This window comes from Leptodactylus fuscus, chromosome 8, assembly GCF_031893055.1.
Source record: "Leptodactylus fuscus isolate aLepFus1 chromosome 8, aLepFus1.hap2, whole genome shotgun sequence".
NCBI lineage: Eukaryota > Metazoa > Chordata > Amphibia > Anura > Leptodactylidae > Leptodactylus > Leptodactylus fuscus.
Window position 1 is genome coordinate 59,598,072 of NC_134272.1, and position 24,433 is coordinate 59,622,504.

At 44.3% G+C, this 24,433-nt stretch overlaps 1 protein-coding gene across 3 annotated transcripts in view; it reads right to left on the reverse strand.

Annotated features, from left to right (window-relative positions):
* KATNIP (katanin interacting protein) overlaps positions 1-24,433 on the reverse strand; it is a 132,998-nt gene that overhangs the window by 36,083 nt on the left and 72,482 nt on the right. For 2 of the 3 annotated variants that reach the window (XM_075286009.1, XM_075286008.1), the window contains 5 exons: positions 23,896-23,971; positions 23,049-23,226; positions 21,442-21,607; positions 4,396-4,550; positions 2,684-2,745 (listed from right to left, as the gene is read on the reverse strand). In XM_075286009.1, coding sequence (XP_075142110.1) covers positions 2,684-2,745; positions 4,396-4,550; positions 21,442-21,607; positions 23,049-23,226; positions 23,896-23,971 — 637 coding nt within the window. Of the gene's footprint in view, positions 1-2,683; positions 2,746-4,395; positions 4,551-17,454; positions 17,508-21,441; positions 21,608-23,048; positions 23,227-23,895; positions 23,972-24,433 lie in introns of those variants that run through there. The other variant, XM_075286010.1, reaches the window with a different exon arrangement.

Consider the following 24,433-nt stretch of genomic DNA (forward strand, 5'->3'; position numbering starts at 1 on the left):
CTGCGCAAATCATGCGGGGAGAAAAGTGCTGCTTGCATCACCCATTCATAAAAATCTCTAATATTAATATCAGTACATTATTTATTCTACATGATAAATGCTATAAACTTTAAAATTCAGATGCCAGAATTAATGTTTTCTGATAGCTCACCTCTCAAAAAGTTGTAAAAACGAATGAAACAGTCTTATTTATATGTATTACTAGCCCGCGACATTGTCTGGGGGTTGTTGGCATGTATGATCCATCTAAACTTAGCCAATTGCTGCCGTCGATGGTTTGCGTGTTCCTGCGTTTCAGCAGCTCTCAAGCTGTCCTGCTGCTGAACTTGTTTCTTGCACTGTTCCTGTGATTGTTCTGGCATGTCAGCAGCTCACTGGGATGCCATATAATGAGCGTGTTGTTGTTAGTTGATGATCCTCCTGCTCTGGTGTTTCGGCCACTCTCAAGTTGGACTGGCACTGAAGTTGTTCCTCGCACTGTGCCCGTGATTGTTCCGGCATCTCAGTAACTCGTTGGGACGCCATATAATGAGCGTATTCAGCAAATTGCTGCAGTTGATGGTTTGCCTGTTCCGGCATTTTGGCAGCACTTAAGCTGTCCTGCTGCTGAACTTAACACCGTGCCTGTGATTGTTCCGGCATCTCAGCAGCTCGCTGGGACGCCATATAATGAGCGTGTTGTTGGTGTTGATGATCCACCAGCTCCAGCGTTTCAATAGCTGTCAAGCTGGCCTGCCGCTGAACTCGTTCTTCACGCTGTGCCCGTGATTGTTGCAGCATCTCAGCAACTTGCTGGGACGCCATGTAATCAGCGTGTTGTGGGCGTTGATGATCCGCCTGCTCCAGCATTTTGGCAGCTCTCAAGTTGCCCTGGCACTGAAGTTCTTCCTCGCACCGTGCCTGTAATTGTTCCGGCATCTCAGCAGCTCGCTGCAATGCTATATAATGAGCGTGTTGTTGGTGTCAGTGATCCCACTCAGCTGCGCTCGAGGAGAACTCTGTGACTTCTGGCTACCTTCATAGCTGTCGTTGTTTGCGACAAATTAGATTCTCTTTTTCCAAGCATGTAAAAATTGGCAAACTGTCAATTTGGATGAAAAGTGTTTGCCCATGTTTGTCTGTACTGGAGCAAATCACATAATATGCAAAGATGTCTCCACACTGAGGGTTAGCGTGTGTTTACACAGTGAGATAGCCCTGGCTGAGATAAGGCTGCTGCTAAGTGTTGTGTAATATAGTATGTGAACCTATATTCATAACTGTCATGAAACCATGTCATTTACCGGGATAAAAAGTAGCCTATATTTTAATCGAGGTTACAATCTATAGTATAGTATTAGTAGGAAGGATAGGATAGGATAAGATAGGATTAGTAGGATTCTCCTGTCCCTGTCACTTCAGATAACCCAGGAGAGAGAATAATACATTTACGTAAGACTGTTTGATCAGTTTTTGCTACTTTTTGGGAGTTGAGCTGATCAGAAAACATTAATTCTGGTATCTGATTTTTAAGGTTTATGGAATTTGTCATGTAGAATAAACAATGTACTGATTTTAATATTAGATATTTTTAGGAATGTGGTGATGCCAATAGTGTAGTTGTTTTTTTCATTAACAAGGGGGAAAGAAAAGACTATTTTTACTTTTTTTCTGTAAAATGACTTGGATGTTGTGGTTAGCATTGACCACAGTATGTAAGGAATTAAATGGTAAGTATGCTTTGGTTGATAATGCAGATGGAATGTCATAAGTGGATGGTGCCCCCTCCTCTGGGGCCATCTGAAGTGACAAGGTCAGTAAAATAAATAAATAAAAATCACTCTCCTCTCCCTGCACACTGCCAGCTCCACATGTTTTCCTGCACACTGGTTGAAGAGAAAGCTGTGGGTATATGTTAGAATATGAAGCTCTGCTTTTAACCAGTAATATTGCAAACTCTAGATGGGCTGCAGACATGATATTGGTCTTATTTTAAAGCCAAGATCGTAGCTCTTGCCATGTTGTTAGAGCCATTTAAAGCAACGGCTTCCTCTGCAGTTTCACTAAGCATCTCCTGCTCGGGGTGAACTGTAATGTGCTTTGCTCAAACACTGATAGCAATTTGTCTGGAGGGGTTATGAAGATATAAGACAAAGTTTCTTCTATTCAACTGTGCTATTCATTCATGCAAACTTGTTTATAACCGGAGGCACGTTTTAAGTCATGTATGTATTAGAACAGTTTACAGAGTAAAGACCATTGCAATGTCCGTCTTGAATCTTGCACCCACTCCAGTTTTCCCCATCCTTGCCTAGGTGTCAACCTTTCAATTTCATACCATTATAAGTGAACGTTACCTAAGGTATTAATAATATCATGCTGGAATAGAATGAATGCATAGCACATTGCACTTTAGTGCACGAGGATGCCTATACAGTTGCGCCCTGCTACCGTAGACAAGCATTGTAACAAGAAAACTGGTTGATGCTTTTTGACAGGACAGAAAATTATAGCCTGCTACTAAAAATAGAAGCAACACACAAGATCCTTTTACTCCCTAGTTTCTAAAATACTGTATTTATGATGCTCTTCATCCCTGGAAGAAACCACTACTTATTAGTGTAAAACGTCCTGAACTTTTTGAAAGCATCCAGTTGTATTTTCATTTACATTTAAAGAAGAAAACGACAGCATAAAAGGATACAGCCACAGGGCATCAGCGGAGCTTCATAGTCCATGGTCGCCGTTTCCATGCATTTTAAATTGCTGTCAGAAAACAAGAACAATTACTACAGTAACGTATGATCTAGTAAACCGCTTGGCACAAACCAATTACTGCTAAATCTTTTTTTATTCAAATGCTAAATATTAAAGATCTTGTTTACTAGACAGTATTTGCATGGAAAATTTTAAGTGAAAAAACAACTTTACCCTGGGTTCACATCTGCGCCCGGTCTCCATACGGGGATTCTGTTCCCCCCTCCACAAGCAGCAATTTTTTCTCCACATTTTTCACCCTTTTTGGGGCGGGAATTGAACGGAAACCACGTGGACCCCATTGTAGTCCGCAGGTTTTCTAAGGTAAATGCTTTTACCAAGTGGATCCCCCAACAGAAACCGGTGTGCAGATGTGAACCAAGCCTTAAAGTGGTTGTGTCACCAAATCAAGTTGTGACCTATTCACAGGATAGGTCATAACTTGGTGGTCAGTGGGGGTCTATCCACTGGGAACCCAACCAATCCTGAGAATGGGTCCTATCTGTCTACAAGATGGATGTGTACATTGCTGCTCCATCCATTCTCCAATGTCCAACTCTCTACCAGAGAATGAATGGAGTGGCAATGTACACGTGCATCTTATCACACCCATCCACGTCCTTACGAAAAGGGGGGTTCTAGCAGTTAAATCTTGTGTATAGGTCATGATTTCAGGGCAAGACCCTTTTAAATGATATATCTGTGGCTTCCCAATAAACATTACCTAAATACCGTAATCTAATTAATGTAATAATAAGCCTAATAAGGGGTAATAATAATAATAATAATAATAGGGGTGTTTAACCCCTTCCTGTTCTGTACTGTGCTATTACATCACTCTGAGCGTATAACTAAATTATACATTTTTTCAACAAACCCCCCTCAATTAAATAAAAGCTAATCCAAACCTTCTAATTTACCCCAAAATGGTGCCAAATGAAAGAACAACATGCAAAAAATAATCCCTCATAGCTATATAGAAAGATAAATAAAAAGTTGTAAAATTTTGGAAGCCAGAAAAAGAAAATATGAAAAAAGATGCAAAGTATTCATGCTACCATATCTACACATCCATACTACCCTGCTTCTTTTAAGGGTTAAACATATTTTTTGAGTTTCTCTTTCACATTTTCCATGTCACAATCTATTATTTTAAAAATGCTAAACCCTACAATTTTAACTCTGGCCAATATTCCTAATAATAGACTGATATTTGCCAATTCAGTAAAGGTTTTCTTTGCAACAGTCGCCACATTTACACGGGTTACAATAGAAGATAACACCACTTGTCCATCACTGCTATTGACACTAGATGATATAACAGCTTATATATTCCTCCTCCCTACACAGAACCTGTCTAGAAAATGAATCCATAGACCTCAATTAATTGGTTTATTTTATTGCTGCCAATAGCCAATGCTGTAAAGCATATCACTAAATGCTGTGATGGCAGCCCTACTGTATAGACAATAGAATAAAACATTTAGAACCTGAAAATAAAAACGGATTAGAAAAAGTAAAATATTTCTCTAACGGAATAAAAATGATGATCCGTTCCCTTTAATAATAAAATATACAGCCTATAGAAATAAAGTTGAACTATTTTGCAGTCACCGCCATATGAATACAAATTGCAGGAGAGACATTTCAGAAAGTTACCTTGATTGTTTATCAGTAAGATGTTCTGTAACATAGTCAACAAAAAGAATCTCTTGAGCAAAATCAAAGTGACAGTTGCCAGGACCTTTCCGGATCAGAAATCCTTCAGGTGGAGAAACGCTGCATCCATCAAGCCTTACATGGACAATTTTAGCCTTTAAAAAAAAGATTATTTTGGATGATTGAAAGTAAAAAGAATACAATGAAATTTACTGTAAATATAGAATTTATTTGACATTATGCAAATATGTCAAAAAATTGTAACCAACGGCTTACATTCAGATCTGCTGAGTATTACTGTATCTTCTCAATCAGTAAAAACAAAAAAATCAGCACTATTCATCCAAGGTAGTCACATGCAAACCCATATGTTGTCAGGAGAGAGAGAGAGAGACATTGTCTCTTAAGACAACCCCTTTAAAGAGGACCTTTCACCACCTTCAACAAGTCCAGCTCTTTAGATGATTTAATAGTTGCTGTTCTACGGATTCTGGCACAGTTGGAATTTTTTCTCTAGCCCCCGCCATTCCTGAGCAATCATTGCCGTTAGTTTTGGTGCCTGATAAGTCATTTAGTGTCTGTGCTGTAGGAGGGTAGTGTCAGGAAAGGGGTAAGATACTGAGCTCTGACACTGGCTGCCTCTGATTGGAGCTCTGAATCACACCCCCTGCTGACATCACAGAGCTTAACTAGCACATCAGGCACCAAAACTAACTGTGCTTGTTGCTCAGGAATGATGGGGCTAGAGAGAAAATTTCAACTGTACTTGAATCAGTGGAGCAACGTCTATTAACAGATGCTAAGAACTAGAATAAGGATCAGCGATCAGGTGATCACATCGGGACAAGCTTTACAAGTTTCTGGTGATTAAGACTATATTCACAAAAAAAAACACATTCATGACAAATGGACAACATGGTCCGTTTTTCGCTGCTGCTTTGTATCACTGGGGCACCCGATCTCATGGATGCCTCATGAATTTGATTCCGAGAGGATCCCATGAAAAACATAGGACATGCTCTATCTTTTGATCGTCCGTTAAAATGAAGCGTCAAAAAAATGGCCATGTAAATAGCTCAATGTGCATTAAACATGGCTCTTTTTTTGACTTTTGTATGTAAATGCTCTAGGTGTCATTGCTGCAGGCAGTATTGCTAGGCATGACACTTACAAGACATACCTGCCAATCATCTGTAATACATGTCTGGGGCAGGTCTGTCACAGATCTTTGTCAGTGGCCAGACTGGAGCCCTGAACTGGGCCCTCAAATCTATCTGCAATAGGCAGTGGCGTAACTACCACCATAGCAGCAGAGGCAGCTGCCACAGGGCCTGGGACATTAGGGGCCCGGTGACAGCCGCTACCGCTGCTATCAATATACTCGGGGGCCTTTTCGGACCCCTGAGTATAATGATTGGCGGACTGGGAGAGGTAAGAAACATAAAAAACACTGTTACTTACCTCTCCACGATCCTGCCAGGCCTCCTTCCTGACGTCCTTTCTGACGTCTGTGACGTCACATGAACCCGGCCTGTGTCCCGGGTCATGTGACGTCAGACGTCATTGAAGAAGGACGGCAGTGGAGGCCGACAGCGTAGGAGCCGGGGGGACAGGTAAGAAACAGTAGTTTTTTATGTTTTTATTCCCCCGGGCCTCCGATTATAATTGTTTATGGGTGTTCACAGTGGGACATAATACTGTGTGCAGGAGCCACTATTGGGGATAATACTGTGTGCAGGGGCCACTATTGGGGATAATACTGTGTGCAGGGGCCACTATTGGGGATAATACTGTGTGCAGGGGCCACTATGGGGGATAATACTGTGTGCAGGGGCTACTACGGGGGATAATACTTTGTGCAGGGGCCACTATGGGGGATAATACTGTGTGCAGGGGCCACTATGGGGGATAATACTGTGTGCAGGGGCCACTATGGGGGATAATACTGTGTGCAGGGGCCACTATGGGGGATAATACTGTGTGAATGGGCCACTATGGGGGATAATAGAACATGCAGGAATGCGTAGGAGGGGGTCGGTTGAGGTCGTCGGCGTCAGTCGGGGGGAAGGGGGGCCCATGTCAAAAGTTCACCACGGGGCCCCGCCATTCCTAGTTATGCAACTGGCAATAGGGGATATGAATACAGCATATCATTAGAGATGAGCGAACACTAAAATGTTCGAGGTTCGAAATTCGATTCGAACAGCCGCTCAATGTTCGTGTGTTCGAACGGGTTTCGAACCCCATTATAGTCTATGGGGAACAGATACTCGTTAAGGGGGAAACCCAAATCCGTGTCTGGAGGGTCACCAAGTCCACTATGACACCCCAGGAAATGATGCCAACACCTCTGGAATGACACTGGGACAGCAGGGGAAGCATGTCTGGGGGCATCTAACACACCAAAGACCCTCTATTACCCCAACATCACAGCCTAACAACTACACACTTTACACACTCAATACCACCTCTCTGACAGTAGGAAAACACCTTGAAACATGTGTATTTGGCACTTGCAGTGAGGAGAGCTTGTCACCAGCAGTGAATTTGGCCCTTGTAGTAAGTTGAGGTTGGCACCAACATTTGTTTTGAAAATCAGGGTGGATTGAGCCTCTAACCAGCAGAGTTTGGGCAAATTCATGGTGGAGGGAGCCTCTAAACACCCCAGTTTGGGCAAATTCATGGTGGAGGGAGCCTCTAAAAACCCCAGTTTGGACCAATTCATGGTGGAGGGAGCCTCTAACCAGCCCAGTTTGGGCAAATTCATGGTGGAGGGAGCCTCTAACCAGCCCAGTTTGGACCAATTAATGGTGGAGGGAGCCTCTAACCAGCCCAGTTTGGACCAATTAATGGTGGAGGGAGCCTCTAACCAGCCCAGTTTGGACCAATTAATGGTGGAGGGAGCCTCTAACCAGCCCAGTTTGGACCAAATAATGGTGGAGGGAGCCTCTAACCACCCCAGTTTGGACCAATTCATGGTGGAGGGAGCCTCTAAACAGCCAAGTTTGGACCAATTCATGGTGGAGGGAGCCTCTAAAAACCCCAGTTTGGACCAATTCATGGTGGAGGGAGCCTCTAACCAGCCCAGTTTGGGCAAATTCATGGTGGAGGGAGCCTCTAAAAAACCCAGTTTGGACCAATTCATGGTGGAGGGAGCCTCTAACCAGCCCAGTTTGGGCAAATTCATGGTGGAGGGAGCCTCTAACCAGCCCAGTTTGGACCAATTAATGGTGGAGGGAGCCTCTAACCAGCCCAGTTTGGACCAATTAATGGTGGAGGGAGCCTCTAACCACCCCAGTTTGGACCAATTCATGGTGGAGGGAGCCTCTAAACAGCCCAGTTTGGGCAAATTCATGGTGGAGGGAGCCTCTAAAAAACCCAGTTTGGACCAATTCATGGTGGAGGGAGCCTCTAACCAGCCCAGTTTGGACCAATTAATGGTGGAGGGAGCCTCTAAACAGCCAAGTTTGGACCAATTCATGGTGGAGGGAGCCTCTAAAAACCCCAGTTTGGACCAATTCATGGTGGAGGGAGCCTCTAACCAGCCCAGTTTGGGCAAATTCATGGTGGAGGGAGCCTCTAAACAGCCCAGTTTGGGCAAATTCATGGTGGAGGGAGCCTCTAACCAGCCCAGTTTGGACCAATTAATGGTGGAGGGAGCCTCTAACCAGCCCAGTTTGGACCAATTAATGGTGGAGGGAGCCTCTAACCACCCCAGTTTGGACCAATTCATGGTGGAGGGAGCCTCTAACCAGCCCAGTTTGGACCAATTCATGGTGGAGGGAGCCTCTAAAAAACCCAGTTTGGACCAATTCATGGTGGAGGGAGCCTCTAAACAGCCCAGTTTGGGCAAATTCATGGTGGAGGGAGCCTCTAAAAACCCCAGTTTGGACCAATTCATGGTGGAGGGAGCCTCTAACCAGCCCAGTTTGGGCAAATTCATGGTGGAGGGAGCCTCTAAAAAACCCAGTTTGGACCAATTCATGGTGGAGGGAGCCTCTAACCAGCCCAGTTTGGGCAAATTCATGGTGGAGGGAGCCTCTAACCAGCCCAGTTTGGACCAATTAATGGTGGAGGGAGCCTCTAACCAGCCCAGTTTGGACCAATTAATGGTGGAGGGAGCCTCTAACCACCCCAGTTTGGACCAATTCATGGTGGAGGGAGCCTCTAAACAGCCCAGTTTGGGCAAATTCATGGTGGAGGGAGCCTCTAAAAAACCCAGTTTGGACCAATTCATGGTGGAGGGAGCCTCTAACCAGCCCAGTTTGGACCAATTAATGGTGGAGGGAGCCTCTAAACAGCCAAGTTTGGACCAATTCATGGTGGAGGGAGCCTCTAAAAACCCCAGTTTGGACCAATTCATGGTGGAGGGAGCCTCTAACCAGCCCAGTTTGGGCAAATTCATGGTGGAGGGAGCCTCTAAACAGCCCAGTTTGGGCAAATTCATGGTGGAGGGAGCCTCTAACCACCCCAGTTTGGATCAATTCATGGTGGAGGGAGCCTCTAACCAGCCCAGTTTGGACCAATTCATGGTGGAGGGAGCCTCTAAAAAACCCAGTTTGGACCAATTCATGGTGGAGGGAGCCTCTAAACAGCCCAGTTTGGGCAAATTCATGGTGGAGGGAGCCTCTAAACAGCCCAGTTTGGGCAAATTCATGGTGGAGGGAGCCTCTAACCAGCCCAGTTTGGACCAATTAATGGTGGAGGGAGCCTCTAACCAGCCCAGTTTGGACCAATTCATGGTGGAGGGAGCCTCTAAACAGCCCAGTTTTGGCAAATTCATGGTGGAAGGAGCCTCTAACCAGCAGAGTTGTGGGAAAGCAGGGTGGAGGGAGCCTCTAACCAGCAGAGTTGGTGGAAATCAGGGTGGAGGGAGCCTCTAACCAGCAGAGTTGGGGGAAATCATGTTGGAGGAAGCCTAGTATTAGCAGAATTGTGCAACGCTTATGGTGGATGAGTATGAGGATGCGGAGGAATTGGAGAGGTTGAGTACAGACATGGAGTTTCATGTTGGGGTGCTTTACACAGGTGGGCACAAAAATGAAGGCTCTATCCAGTGGTGGTTCATTTTTATCAAAGTGAGCCGGTCGGCACTCTCAGCTGACAGACGGGTGCGCTTGTCAGTGATGATGCCACCGGCTGCACTGAACACCCTCTCAGATAGGACGCTGGCGGCAGGACAGGACAGCACCTCCAAGGCATATAGGGCAAGTTCAAGCCACAGGTCCAACTTCGACACCCAATACGTGTAGGGCGCAGAGGGGTCGGAGAGGACAGGGCTGTGGTCGGAAAGGTATTCCCGCAACATGCGCCTATACTTCTCACGCCTGGTGACACTAGGACCCTCCGTGGCGGCACTTTGGCGAGGGGGTGCCATCAAGGTGTCCCAGACCTTAGACAGTGTGCCCCTCGTTTGTGTGGACCGGTGAGAACTTGGTTGCCTACTGGAGGAACTGCCCTCCCTGCCGCCAACGTCACATGCTGGAAACATCTCCATCATATTCTGCACCAATTGCCTGTGGCAAGCATTGATGCGATTGGCCCTCCCCTCTACCGGAATAAAAGACGAGATGTTGTTTTTATACCGGGGGTCAAGGATAGCAAAGATCCAGTACTGGTTGTCCTCCATGATTTTGACAATACGCTTGTCGGTTGTAAAGCACCCCAACATGAACTCAGCCATGTCTGCCACAGTGTTAGTTGGCATGACTCCTCTGGCCCCACCGGAAAGTTCAATCTCCATTTCCTCCTCATCCTCCATGTCTACCCATCCGCGCTGCAACAATGGGACGATTCGAAGTTGCCCGGAAGCCTCCTGTATCACCATCACATCATCGGACAACTCTTCTTCCTCCTCCTCCTCCTCCTCCATTAAACGCAGTGAAGCGGACAGATGTGTGGACCTACTCTCCAGCTGTGACGGATCGGATGCTATCCCTAACTCCTCTGTGTGATCTGAGTTATCCCTGATGTCAATCAGGGATTCTCTCAGAACACACAAGAGCGGGATTGTAAGGCTCACCATCGCATCCTCAGAGCTCACCCTCCTTGTGGACTCCTCAAAGACCCGTAGGATGTCACAAAGGTCTCTCATCCATGGCCACTCATGGATGTGAAACTGAGGCAGCTGACTTTGTGGCACCCTAGGGTTTTGTAGCTGGTATTCCATCAAAGGTCTCTGCTGCTCAACCACTCTATTCAACATCTGAAACGTTGAGTTCCAGCGTGTGGGGACGTCACACAAAAGCCGGTGTTGTGGCACATGCAGGCGTTGCTGGAGAGATTTTAAGCTAGCAGCGGCTACTGTCGACTTGCGAAAGTGGGCGCACATGCGCCGCACTTTCACCAGTAGCTCTGGAACATTGGGGTAGCTCTTTAGGAAACGTTGCACCACTAGGTTGAAGACGTGGGCCAGGCATGGAACATGTTGGAGTCCGGCAAGCTCCAGAGCTGCTACCAGGTTCCGGCCGTTATCACAAACGACCATGCCTGGGCCCAGGTGCAGCGGCTCAAACCATATTGCCGTCTCATCGAGGAGGGCATCCCTCACCTCGGAGGCAGTGTGCTGTCTGTCCCCCAAGCTGATCAGCTTCAGCACAGCCTGCTGACGTCTACCAACGCCAGTGCTGCAACGTTTCCAACTCGTAGCTGGGGTCAATCTAACAGCGGAGGAGGAGGCGGTGGCGGAGGAGGAGGCGGTGGCGGAGGAGGAGGCGGTAGAGGAGGAGGAGGAGGGGGGTGTTCTTCTCGTGTCCCTGCCAGGAATGTTAGGCGGGGAGACGAGGTACACCGGGCCAGTTTGGGAAGCAGTCCCAGCCTCAACTACATTCACCCAGTGTGCCGTCAGTGAAATGTAGCGTCCCTGTCCGCATGCACTTGTCCACGCGTCGGTGGTCAAGTGGACCTTTGTGCAAAGCGCGGAACTAAGGGCCCGCCTGATGTTGAGTGACACGTGCTGGTGCAAGGCGGGGACGGCACACCGGGAGAAGTAGTGACGGCTAGGGACGGCATAGCGAGGTGCCGCAGTTGCCATCAGGTCCAGGAAGGCGGGAGTTTCAACAAGCCGGAACGCCAACATCTCCTGGGCCAGCAGTTTAGCGATGTTGGCGTTCAAGGCTTGCGCGTGTGGGTGGTTAGCAGTGTATTTCTGCCGCCGCTCCAATGTCTGAGAGATGGTGGGTTGTTGTAAAGAAACGCCTGATGGTGCCTTTGATGGTGCAGGAGAAGGAGATAAGACAGGACCAGGGGAGGATGAGGTAGAAGTCAACAAAGTGGCGGAGGCAGATGAAGTGGTGTCCTGGCTCGTCCTCTGGAGTGCATCGCCAGCACAGTCAGCAGTGGCAGTGGCAGAGGCAGAGGCAGAGGCAGTGGCAGTGGCGTGAACGGCAGGCGGCCTTTGTCCTGCCGTTGCTGCCTGCCACTGATTCCAGTGCTTGGATTCCAAATGACGGCGCATTGAAGTGGTGGACAGGTTGCTCTTCTCAGAGCCCCTAATCAATTTCGAGAGGCAAATTGTGCAGACAACACTATATCTGTCCTCGGCGCATTCCTTGAAAAAACTCCACACCTTCGAGAAACGTGCCCTCGAGGTGGGAGTTTTTCGGGGCTGGGTACGAACTGGAACATCTTGGGAGATTCCGGGTGTGGCCTGGCTTCGCCTAAGCTGCTGACCTCTGCCTCTGCCTCTAGCTACCCTTTTTGGTGCTGCACCTGCCTCAACATCCACACTACTTTCCCCGCTTGACATCCCCCCTGTCCAGGTCGGGTCAGTGTCCTCATCATCCACCACTTCCTCTTCCAACTCCTGTCTCATCTCCTCCTCCCGCACAATGCGCCGGTCAACTGGATGCCCTGACGGCAACTGCGTCACATCATCGTCGATGAGGGTGGGTTGCTGGTCATCCACCACCAAATCGAACGGAGATGGAGGAGACTCTAGTGTTTGAGCATCTGGACACAGATGCTCCTCTGTTAGGTTCGTGGAATCGTGACGTGGAGAGGCAGGTTGAGGGACAATGAAAGGAGCGGAGAACAGCTCTGGGGAGCAGGGACAGTTTGGGTTATTGTTCTGTAAAGCTTCGGAATTTTGGGAGGAAGGAAGACAAGACTGTTGGGTAATAGGAGGAGAGGAGGCAGAGTCTGACTGGCTGCTGGACAATGTGCTGTAAGCGTTCTCTGACAGCCATTGCAAGACCTGTTCCTGGTTCTCGGGCCTACTAAGGTTTGTACCCTGCAGTTTAGTTAATGTGGCAAGCAACCCTGGCACTGTGGAGTGGCGCAATGCTTGCTGCCCCACAGGAGTAGGCACGGGACGCCCTGTGGCTTCACTGCTACCTTGCTCCCCAGAACCATTCCCCCGACCTCGCCCACGGCCTCGTCCACGTCCCTTTCCGGGAGCCTTGCGCATTTTGAATTCCTAGTTAGAAATTGGCACTGTATACCAGTAGTAAAAATTGTGGGTGCACGTAACCCCAATATATTCTTTGAATTACCAGTCAGAAACTGGCACTATATGGCAGTAGCAAGAAATGAGGGTATTTATAACCCCAATATATTCTTTGAATTCCCAGTCAGACAATGGCACTGTATACCAGTAGTAAAAATTGTGGGTGCACGTAACCCCAATATATTCTTTGAATTCCCAGTCAGAAACTGGCACTATATGGCAGTAGCAAGAAATGAGGGTATTTGTATTCCCAATATACTCTTTAAATTCCCAGTCAGACAATGGCACTGTATACCAGTAGTAAAAATTGTGGGTGCACGTAACCCCAATATATTCTTTGAATTCCCAGTCAGACACTGGCACTATATGGCAGTAGCAAGAAATGAGGGTATTTGTATTCCCAATATACTCTTTAAATTCCCAGTCAGACAATGGCACTGTATACCAGTAGTAAAAATTGTGGGTGCACGTAACCCCAATATATTCTTTGAATTCCCAGTCAGAAACTGGCACTATATGGCAGTAGCAAGAAATGAGGGTATTTGTATTCCCAATATACTCTTTGAATTCCCAGTCAGACAATGGCACTGTATACCAGTAGTAAAAATTGTGGGTGCACGTAACCCCAATATATTCTTTGAATTCCCAGTCAGAAACTGGCACTATATGGCAGTAGCAAGAAATGAGGGTATTTGTATTCCCAATATACTCTTTGAATTCCCAGTCAGACAATGGCACTGTATACCAGTAGTAAAAATTGTGGGTCCACGTAACCCCAATATATTCTTTGAATTACCAGTCAGAAACTGGCACTATATGGCAGTAGCAAGAAATGAGGGTATTTATAACCCCAATATATTCTTTGAATTCCCAGTCAGACAATGGCACTGTATACCAGTAGTAAAAATTGTGGGTGCACGTAACCCCAATATATTCTTTGAATTCCCAGTCAGAAACTGGCACTATATGGCAGTAGCAAGAAATGAGGGTATTTGTATTCCCAATATACTCTTTGAATTCCCAGTCAGACAATGGCACTGTATACCAGTAGTAAAAATTGTGGGTGCACGTAACCCCAATATATTCTTTGAATTACCAGTCAGAAACTGGCACTATATGGCAGTAGCAAGAAATGAGGGTATTTATAACCCCAATATATTCTTTGAATTCCCAGTCAGACAATGGCACTGTATACCAGTAGTAAAAATTGTGGGTGCACGTAACCCCAATATATTCTTTGAATTCCCAGTCAGAAACTGGCACTATATGGCAGTAGCAAGAAATGAGGGTATTTGTATTCCCAATATACTCTTTGAATTCCCAGTCAGACAATGGCACTGTATACCAGTAGTAAAAATTGTGGGTGCACGTAACCCCAATATATTCTTTGAATTACCAGTCAGAAACTGGCACTATATGGCAGTAGCAAGAAATGAGGGTATTTATAACCCCAATATATTCTTTGAATTCCCAGTCAGACAATGGCACTGTATACCAGTAGTAAAAATTGTGGGTGCACGTAACCCCAATATATTCTTTGAATTCCCAGTCAGAAACTGGCACTATATGGCAGTAGCAAGAAATGAGGGTATTTGTATTCCCAATATACTCTTTGAATTCCCAGTCAGACAATGGCACTGTATACCAGTAGTAAAAATTGTGGGTGCACGTAACCCCAATATATTCTTTGAATTACCAGTCAGAAACTGGCACTATATGGCAGTAGCAAGAAATGAGGGTATTTGTATTCCCAATATACTCTTTGAATTCCCAGTCAGACAATGGCACTGTATACCAGTAGTAAAAATTGTGGGTGCACGTAACCCCAATATATTCTTTGAATTACCAGTCAGAAACTGGCACTATATGGCAGTAGCAAGAAATGAGGGTATTTATAACCCCAATATATTCTTTGAATTCCCAGTCAGACAATGGCACTGTATACCAGTAGTAAAAATTGTGGGTGCACGTAACCCCAATATATTCTTTGAATTCCCAGTCAGAATCTGGCACTATATGGCAGTAGCAAGAAATGAGGGTATTTGTATTCCCAATATACTCTTTGAATTCCCAGTCAGACAATGGCACTGTATACCAGTAGTAAAAATTGTGGGTGCACGTAACCCCAATATATTCTTTGAATTACCAGTCAGAAACTGGCACTATATGGCAGTAGCAAGAAATGAGGGTATTTATAACCCCAATATATTCTTTGAATTCCCAGTCAGACAATGGCACTGTATACCAGTAGTAAAAATTGTGGGTGCACGTAACCCCAATATATTCTTTGAATTACCAGTCAGAAACTGGCACTATATGGCAGTAGCAAGAAATGAGGGTATTTATAACCCCAATATATTCTTTGAATTCCCAGTCAGACAATGGCACTGTATACCAGTAGTAAAAATTGTGGGTGCACGTAACCCCAATATATTCTTTGAATTACCAGTCAGAAACTGGCACTATATGGCAGTAGCAAGAAATGAGGGTATTTGTATTCCCAATATACTCTTTGAATTCCCAGTCAAACAATGGCACTGTATACCAGTAGTAAAAATTGTGGGTGCACGTAACCCCAATATATTCTTTGAATTACCAGTCAGAAACTGGCACTATATGGCAGTAGCAAGAAATGAGGGTATTTATAACCCCAATATATTCTTTGAATTCCCAGTCAGACAATGGCACTGTATACAAGTAGTAAAAATTGTGGGTGCACGTAACCCCAATATATTCTTTGAATTACCAGTCAGAAACTGGCACTATATGGCAGTAGCAAGAAATGAGGGTATTTGTATTCCCAATATACTCTTTGAATTCCCAGTCAGACAATGGCACTGTATACCAGTAGTAAAAATTGTGGGTGCACGTAACCCCAATATATTCTTTGAATTACCAGTCAGAAACTGGCACTATATGGCAGTAGCAAGAAATGAGGGTATTTATAACCCCAATATATTCTTTGAATTCCCAGTCAGACAATGGCACTGTATACCAGTAGTAAAAATTGTGGGTGCACGTAACCCCAATATATTCTTTGAATTCCCAGTCAGACACTGGCACTATATGGCAGTAGCAAGAAATGAGGGTATTTGTATTCCCAATATATTCTTTGAATTCCCAGTCAGACAATGGCACTGTATACCAGTAGTAAAAATTGTGGGTGCACGTAACCCCAATATATTCTTTGAATTCCCAGTCAGACACTGGCACTATATGGCAGTAGCAAGAAATGAGGGTATTTGTATTCCCAATATATTCTTTGAATTCCCAGTCAGACAATGGCACTGTATACCAGTAGTAAAAATTGTGGGTGCACGTAACCCCAATATATTCTTTGAATTACCAGTCAGAAACTGGCACTATATGGCAGTAGCAAGAAATGAGGGTATTTGTATTCCCAATATATTCTTTGAATTCCCAGTCAGACAATGGCACTGTATACCAGTAGTAAAAATTGTGGGTGCACGTAACCCCAATATATTCTTTGAATTCCCAGTCAGACACTGGCACTATATGGCAGTAGCAAGAAATGAGGGTATTTGTATTCCCAATATATTCTTTGAATTCCCAGTCAGACAATGGCACTGTATACCAGTAGTAAAAATTGTGGGTGTATATAGCCCCAATTCTATTGCTAGGGGACTTGCAGGGTATTTCTGGGGTGAAGGTGGGGGGGCACACCGTTGGAACGGGTATCGGGGTATATATCGGGTATACGGGAATACACTGACAGTGTATTCCATTCAGGATCCTGGGAAAGCTGGGTTGCGGCGATTGAGCCCGTCAGTGCCACGTTACACTGACAAGCTTCTCCCTGGAATTTAGCTCTTACAAGAGCTGTTGGTTGTCTTCTCCTTCCTATCCTAGCCTGTCCCTGCCTACCCAGAATCTAAGCCCTAGCTAGCTGGACGGAAACCTCCGTCCTCGGTGAATTGCAAGCTCAGAATGACGCGAACCTGGGCGGCGCTGTTCTTTTAAATTAGAGGTCACATGTATTCGGCAGCCAATGGGTTTTGCCTACTTTTTTCAACGTCACCGGTGTCGTAGTTCCTGTCCCACCTACCCTGCGCTGTTATTGGAGCAAAAAAGGCGCCAGGGAAGGTGGGAGGGGAATCGAGTAATGGCGCACTTTACCACGCGGTGTTCGATTCGATTCGAACATGCCGAACAGCCTAATATCCGATCGAACATGAGTTCGATAGAACACTGTTCGCTCATCTCTACATATCATGCCTTTACAAGGTACTGCATACACTTACGTCCCAGGTAAACATTGTTTTCATCACATTTTATTAGATTTTGATCTAAACTATTAACATAGAACATTCTAAGAAGAAAGTAGTAAAACTGCAATTGAAGAAGTAGTAGCAAGCATTAATGTAACCAGAAAGTAACAAAGCAGTCGTAGATGACAATCCACAGCAAAAATATCCCATAATGGCTATTATATTCTCACAACAGTCTAGTTATGGACCAGATGTTGATTTTTTTTTAACTAAAAATATAAAGTGGCCAGTATCTGAATAACCACAGAAGTCACCCATTGTGCCTTCATATTCCCCTCTCTTTCTTCTTCTCGCATGTTGCTTTATACAAGCTCTGCTTCAAGATGTTGCTTCAGTGCTAAAGCAAAGTCAGCAGGAGCCAAGTGTCAATATGGCATCTTAAAACAAAAAAGAAAGAGATTCTCACTCCTGCTTTCATAAAATTAAACAAAAGAGGAAAAAAAGATAAGAACGGCATTAAAATATAAAGTTATGGACAATATGAGTGTACATTGGCAGAGAGCATATAAACAGTGAATTTCTCCCCATGGAAATGTGGGCAAGAAATCTCAAACTTCTACAATAGCAACACGGTGGATGAGTATTACCCAGTGTAATCCGCACACTCAGGCAGGGGACCTACACTCTGAACACGCAAAAAACATTGCAAAGTGGGTGGGATTCTGACTAATCCCGTCCACATATTACTGAAAAACTGCAATTTAAAAAAACTTGTGTTTTTGAAAATTGCAGCATGTTAAATATGTCTATAGAAACGGACTTTCTGTGAAAATGCTGCAGAAAAAAATGTGATGTGGTTCTGATGCAGTCTTTTCCGTCTTTTTTAGCTGCAGCTCGCTACATGGGGCCTTAGCGTAAAAAATAAAAACTTTGAAAATCTGCACAGTGTCAACCTATCTTGTAGATATTTACTGCCGACTTCACGCTTGCATAGGGTAAAATCCTCAGCACAAGTGCAGTAAAAGTTGCTGCAAATCCACATGTAACTCACATGGGTTTTGCAGAAGTTTCAGTGAGAATTTTTCACACTCATATCATACCCTGTGTGCACATGTGGTTTTATATGCCGCTAGAAAGCCGACAGTGCACTGAATTCAGCGCACTATTGGCTTTCCCATAATGTGCCCCATCCGGAGATATTGGTGCTGTTAGTTTTGGCACCAATCTCTGCCCACTGTCAGAAGAGTATTCCTGACAGTCCAGCTGGGCCGTGAGGAGCGCCCCGCTGATAGTACTCATCCATACACTTGTACTGGAGGGGGTGCATTCTTAACAGCACAGCCTCATCGTTGGGCGCTAAGGAACCCCCTCTGACCGTACAGGGCTATGAATGAGTACTTTCAGGGGGCGTTCCTCACAGCCTAGCTAGAATGTCAGGAGCGCCCTTCTGACAGTGGGCAGAAATCGGTGCCGAAACTAATGGCACCAATATCTCTTGCTTGCGATTAGATAATGTGAGAGCCGACAGTGCGCTCAATTCAGCGCACTGTCAGCTTTCTAGCGTTATATACAACCATGAATTGTATATCAGTTCTTATTTTCACTACATCGCTAGGTTATATAACAAGTATTTACAGTACTTGTGGCCGTGGATCCGTGGAAGAATTTAGCACAAAAATTAAGACTTTTTATGTATTGTATGGCAGAAATCTGATGTACAAGGTATAATAAGTCACGGCCATAGTGTTAGTTATTAGGAGCCTATGTGGAACGTCCCTATAAAGTTCTCATTAAGGAAACATACGCGGTGCAGTTCAGTCTATTTAATGCACTGACTACTGATCAGACTGCAATGGACATATAGCAACCTGTCACATGACCAGGTCAGATCTCTATCTGGTGCGAGGAAATAATCATGGCTCCCATTGAATGACAGCTAGCAGCAATCTTCAAAGCAATAAAGTACTAATACACCGGAAAGCTGTAAGATTGTCAATATACTAAAAATGACATTTGTCTTCTGAAACATGGAAATATCTTGATATCTTGCTGTATTGTTTCGACAGAGAATGGGAAAATATACATGGATGGAGCTGAGCTACAGTACTGCACACCGCTGTGTGAATGAAAGCTGTCAGGTACTGCAAGAAAATAGCCCCTTTATTCTCATGATCACGGGGGTTCTTGCTTATTAGGATAGACCGCCAGCTCTATGTCAAAGGAAAATCCCATTAACATCACATAAATAATGTATATATTGTATATAAAGTATGTGTTGGAAAGAAAGTGTCCCGTCTACTTTGTGACCACTTTGTCCATTGGTGGTTTTTTTTTCAGATATGTAATCTCTTGTACAGGAAATCTATAATTCATTCCTCTGTGCTATGATATAACTCAATATTATCTCACTGGGCGTGAAATCCTACGCTAGCTGTCAGCAGAATTACAATGATGTATATGAAGGTAACTGATCATTTGGAAACAATGGCTTATTATCTCAGAGAAGCCTTCCTGACAACTGCGTCTATGAAGAGAAGCCTGTAATCCCTAGTACGTATAGCTGCCAGGCAGATATCAGACAGCACACAGTAACAGTAATAGAGTTCTATGGGCGAGTCCGTGCAGTGCCGCAATTCACGGCCATTACGGACATGTTCCATAATTTGCAGACCACGGTTGCGGCCAGGCCACACCACGGATAAAAAATCCGGTGGTGTAAGAGGCCGCATTGAATATAATGTGTCCGCAAATGTTCTGCAACTAAAAACCCTCAATTGTGAACCATTTGCGGACTTACATTACGGCCGTGTAAGACCAGCCTAACCCTTGACTACAATCGAAGTATACAATACATTTTAACACTCATCCCTGACTGCAACCGACATACAATACTGATATACAATGCAATACTAATACTGAATACAACACTTATCCTTCACTACAATCGAAGTATACAATACATGTTAACACTTATCCCCTGACTACAACACCGAAGTATACAATACAGCTTAATACTTATCCTTGACTATAATATAAGTATATAGTACAGATCAACACTTATCCCTGACTACAACCTAAGTATACAATATACGTTAACACTTATCCTTGAATATAACCGAAGTATACAATACACAGTAATACTTCTCCCTGACTACAACTGAAGTATACAATACATTTTAACTCTTACCCTAGACTACAACCTAAGTATATAATCCCATGGAAACATAGTCAGAGGAGAGGATTCAGTAGGGAGGTGCCATCCTAGTAATTGGTGTGTGACATCCTAATGTCAGGTCCATGAACCAGTCTGATCAGGGCGCATCATTGTATCCTGAAGTAATTGCAAAAGCATAAAATGGTAGCTAAACTGTTGTATTCATCAAAAAGACTATGTAAGAGATATCCTTTGCCTCTACCAAGCAGGCTTATGGCTGACTTTCATGTAGGTTTTGACATCCTTACAATTATTGTGTTGTACACGGACTACTTCAAAAGAAAAAAATAAATGATACGCCATTCAGAAAGAGGTTGCTGAGCCCTGATTTATACAGTCAACAATGCACCAGATTTCTAACAGTGGGAGATACTGGATGAGAAATCGAGTGCATCTTCATAGTCTGTCTGGTGTAAACCTATACAACCTCACTGGTGCCTGAATTCTGGGCCACAGTATTGTATCTTACACCCCCCACCGGCAGTATTCTTCCACAGCCTTGTACTGTCGGGAACGTTTCTCGGCGATGACGCCACTGTTGGCTTTCTGGCGGTATATAATACCACACATCTCTGAGAACTTGAGAGGTCCTCTTTAAGACTGCTATTAAATGTGCTGTTTTCTACTTGGGTTGATGCCTATGCTGCTTTTCTATACCAATCAAAATGACTAAGGGCGCTATTACACGTGGCGTTTTTACTTCTGTTAATGCATACGTTTTCTTTTTAACCCACACGTGTTTTGCATTTTTACTGTGCAGAAAAAAAACAGCACATGCAATAAGTGGGGTCATAACTGGTGTAATGGCACCCAAACTTTCTTATTCAGATTACAAATTATATTTGTAGACAAATATCTTCTTCAAGATGAATGCGGAACAGAAATAATTGCCTATTATTATGATTTTTAGACCCTGAGCTATATATAATCTATATAAAAAGAGAATAAAAGGGGATTTGAAAGACGGCCAGAAAATTTAAAAGCAAATGGAAAAGAGCAGCCATTAGCAGTGCTGATGTCCTAGCGCTCACCTTAGGTGTATTTTCGGCTGTTTGTAAGATGCTACGGAAGGGATCGTTTCGTTTCTCATAACAGTTTATTCCCTGGGTTCTAACAATACAGTATTCATTTACAAAGCAAAATCTGAAAGGCATTACCCCTCTGTATGTGTCTTCAGGAGATTTATTGTAATTCCAAAACCTCAGTCCTGCGACGGCTTCAGATTTATCAAAATTGATGGTGATTGTGTGATTTTCTCCACAGGTAAATGGGATAAGCCACATGTGAGAATCCTCACTGGTAATGTTCACGCCATCAATGAGCCTAGAAAATAAAAGCACAGGAATGCTTCAAAAAATGAATGTAATGGAAATACTTATATAGTGTATAGGATGCCATTACCAAATGTCTAAAACTTTTAGAGAAACATAATCTAAGAGCAGACATGTTCGGAGATGCGTGCTAGGACTGAACATCAATAGAGCTCCTCTAATAGGATGCCGCAGATACCGGATTATCCCACAATCTGGGCCTTCACATGGACAGAAAATGGTTTTTAACCATTTCAAGGACAGAGTTTTTTTTCCCATTCATAACCAGATATTTTCTGGCGTTTAGTACATATGATTTTGAAGGCATAAGATTTATTTCATTTGATTATTCAGGTAATTTATGTTGTTTTTTTAATGATAGAATGGTCTTAGTTTTGAGGGGTTTTTTTTTTTTTTAGTACTGTAAGACCCCAGTATCTGCAAAGTGAAGAGCACACAAAGTAAGGGGGCGTTCGCACATGGGCCTGGTGTCCACCCTGTATCACGCCGCTGGGTTTCCGTCCTCAGCACAGAGAAACTTAAGTGGGGACGGCTTCCTGGCAGTCAGCTTTAAAACCCATTAATTTGAATGGGTTTTTAAAGGTGACCTCCGGTGTCCTCCGGTTGTTTAGCTGGACATAGAATCGGACATGCAGGACTTTGTGTCCGGATGAAAAAAAGGTTTCCCCGTGGAGAGGCCACAGGCGGACATCGGCACTGGGTAATACTGCCAATGAAAAAGTCTTTTTGTGGACAGTAAGCTTACTGTTAGTGACCAATGTCACGGGCAAATTAAATTATGGGATGCATCAAAAGAACCATAGATGCTCATATGCCCCTTTACATGACATCTTCCACTTTGTCACACTCTGTTTGGGGGTAGGGTGACGCCCTGTAGGCAAAGAATCTCCTCTAAAACCCTTTTATGCTAATTTGCACATAAAAGGCAGATTTTCCCGAAACTGGAACTGCAATGCAGAATAAAAAGGAGTCTTTGGAAAGTGTAGATGCCACCCTACAAAGTACTGTCACTAGTTTGCTTATGGTTTGTTTTGCTGACAGACTCCCTTTAATGAAAAATGCCTATTACTTCTCTGATACTAGGTTCACTAGTGCTGGGCTCTGCGTCAATGAAGAGCAAGACCATAACAACAGAGGTAACTAGAATGGGGTCCATCGAGTGTCTGCTGTTTAGAAACTGTAAGCAGCGGAGAAAAAAAGTCCTCTGTGCAGATGCGATTTTCGTCGCACATGTAACCCAACCTTATTTGCCCCATTCTGCCACTGACCAAATCTGTACATTATAAGTCTATGGAGAGAGGAGGGGGAGATATAAGAAAGACAATTTTCTTTTACAACACAGCTGAGTTCACACCCGGCAGATTAGGACGTCCTTGTGAATATAGGGTAATACCATATACAGTAGATAATATGCATAATATGTCTGACCATACTTTTCTAATGTTCTGCTGTCATCGTGGTATTCAGGAAGCACGCTGAGGTCTGGAGGCGAGGCAGTCATAATATTCATATTTATAGGCAATGCTTCCCCATCCGATCCTACAATTTCTAGTCCTGTAAGGCCAAGGTAATGCAGGTCCCCCCACGTCATTGTAAAATTTAATTGAAGACCTACAAAAAAAAATATACATTGATAATATCAATGCATGGTTCCATAGTCAAATGGAAAATGACACAAAAACATAGAAAATATAAAATAAGCCCAAGGTTTTCTTCAGGGACATCTGATAAATAAGGTGTGATCTTAAAGTACCCCATGTTTTTCAGCTGCAGCCATCCCAGTGTAGACAGGGTTGTCCTTGCTACTGCCAAGGCTAAGGTCTAGTTCACACGGGGGCAAGGAGGCGGATTTTGACAGCGGATTTTGTCTCAAAATCTGCCTCCATACAATGGTGGTCTATGGAGACCACTAGCGTTCTTTTCTTTGCTAGCGGCATGTTGCGAGCTGCCCTTTCTTCAGGCGGATTCCGCGGCTTGCTGAGGTGGCAGCAATCTCCGGTGTCGGCCCATTCATTTGAGCCGACTCCGAAGGGGGAAGCCATGACCGCGACGGTCGTGGCAGGTGGGTTTTGACCTGAGAGTGATATGGCTCCCCGCGTCACTCTCAGTGCCAAAATCCGCCCCACCGCCCCCCGTGTGAACGAGCCCTTAGGGAGAACTGGCGCGGCAGTGCCAGAACACTGGATGATTTATTAGAGTATTTTCTTTTACATTCTTTTAGTATCTTATACCATTCCTTCCCTTTGGCACTTCAGTGCGTGTTTTATTAAATATACTTACATTTGCCAGTGTACACTCCTGGTATATGACTGGAAACATTAGATGGAAAGGATGCCACTGTTTTCTGATCAGAAGCCTACAAAGACAAGAAATGTAGCCAATAAGAAATAAGTATTTTAATGCATATGAAGGTAGTAAACACAAGAAGGAAGGGAAAAAAAAAACCCCAGCATGGATAGGATAGATCATCAATATTAAATCGGTGGCGGCCCAACGCTTAGCACCCTTGCTGATCAGCTGCTGGAAGGGGCTGGGACACTTGTGTGATACATCCCTTTACAGTTTACTAGGCACAGCTCTTCACTCAATAGTGGCCTGGTATTACAGTCAGTCCTATTCACTTGAATGAGTGGCAGTATCAAGTATAGTTGCTCCTCTTAGTACAGAGCTGTGCTTAGTAAACAATGAATGGAAGTGAACAGTTGATCAATAAAGGTGCCACGAGTCCAAGCCCACCAACCTAATACAGATGGCCTGTCTATAGTGAATTACTACACAGAATAGTGTCATATTTCTGAATGCGTAGTGGTATGCAGTG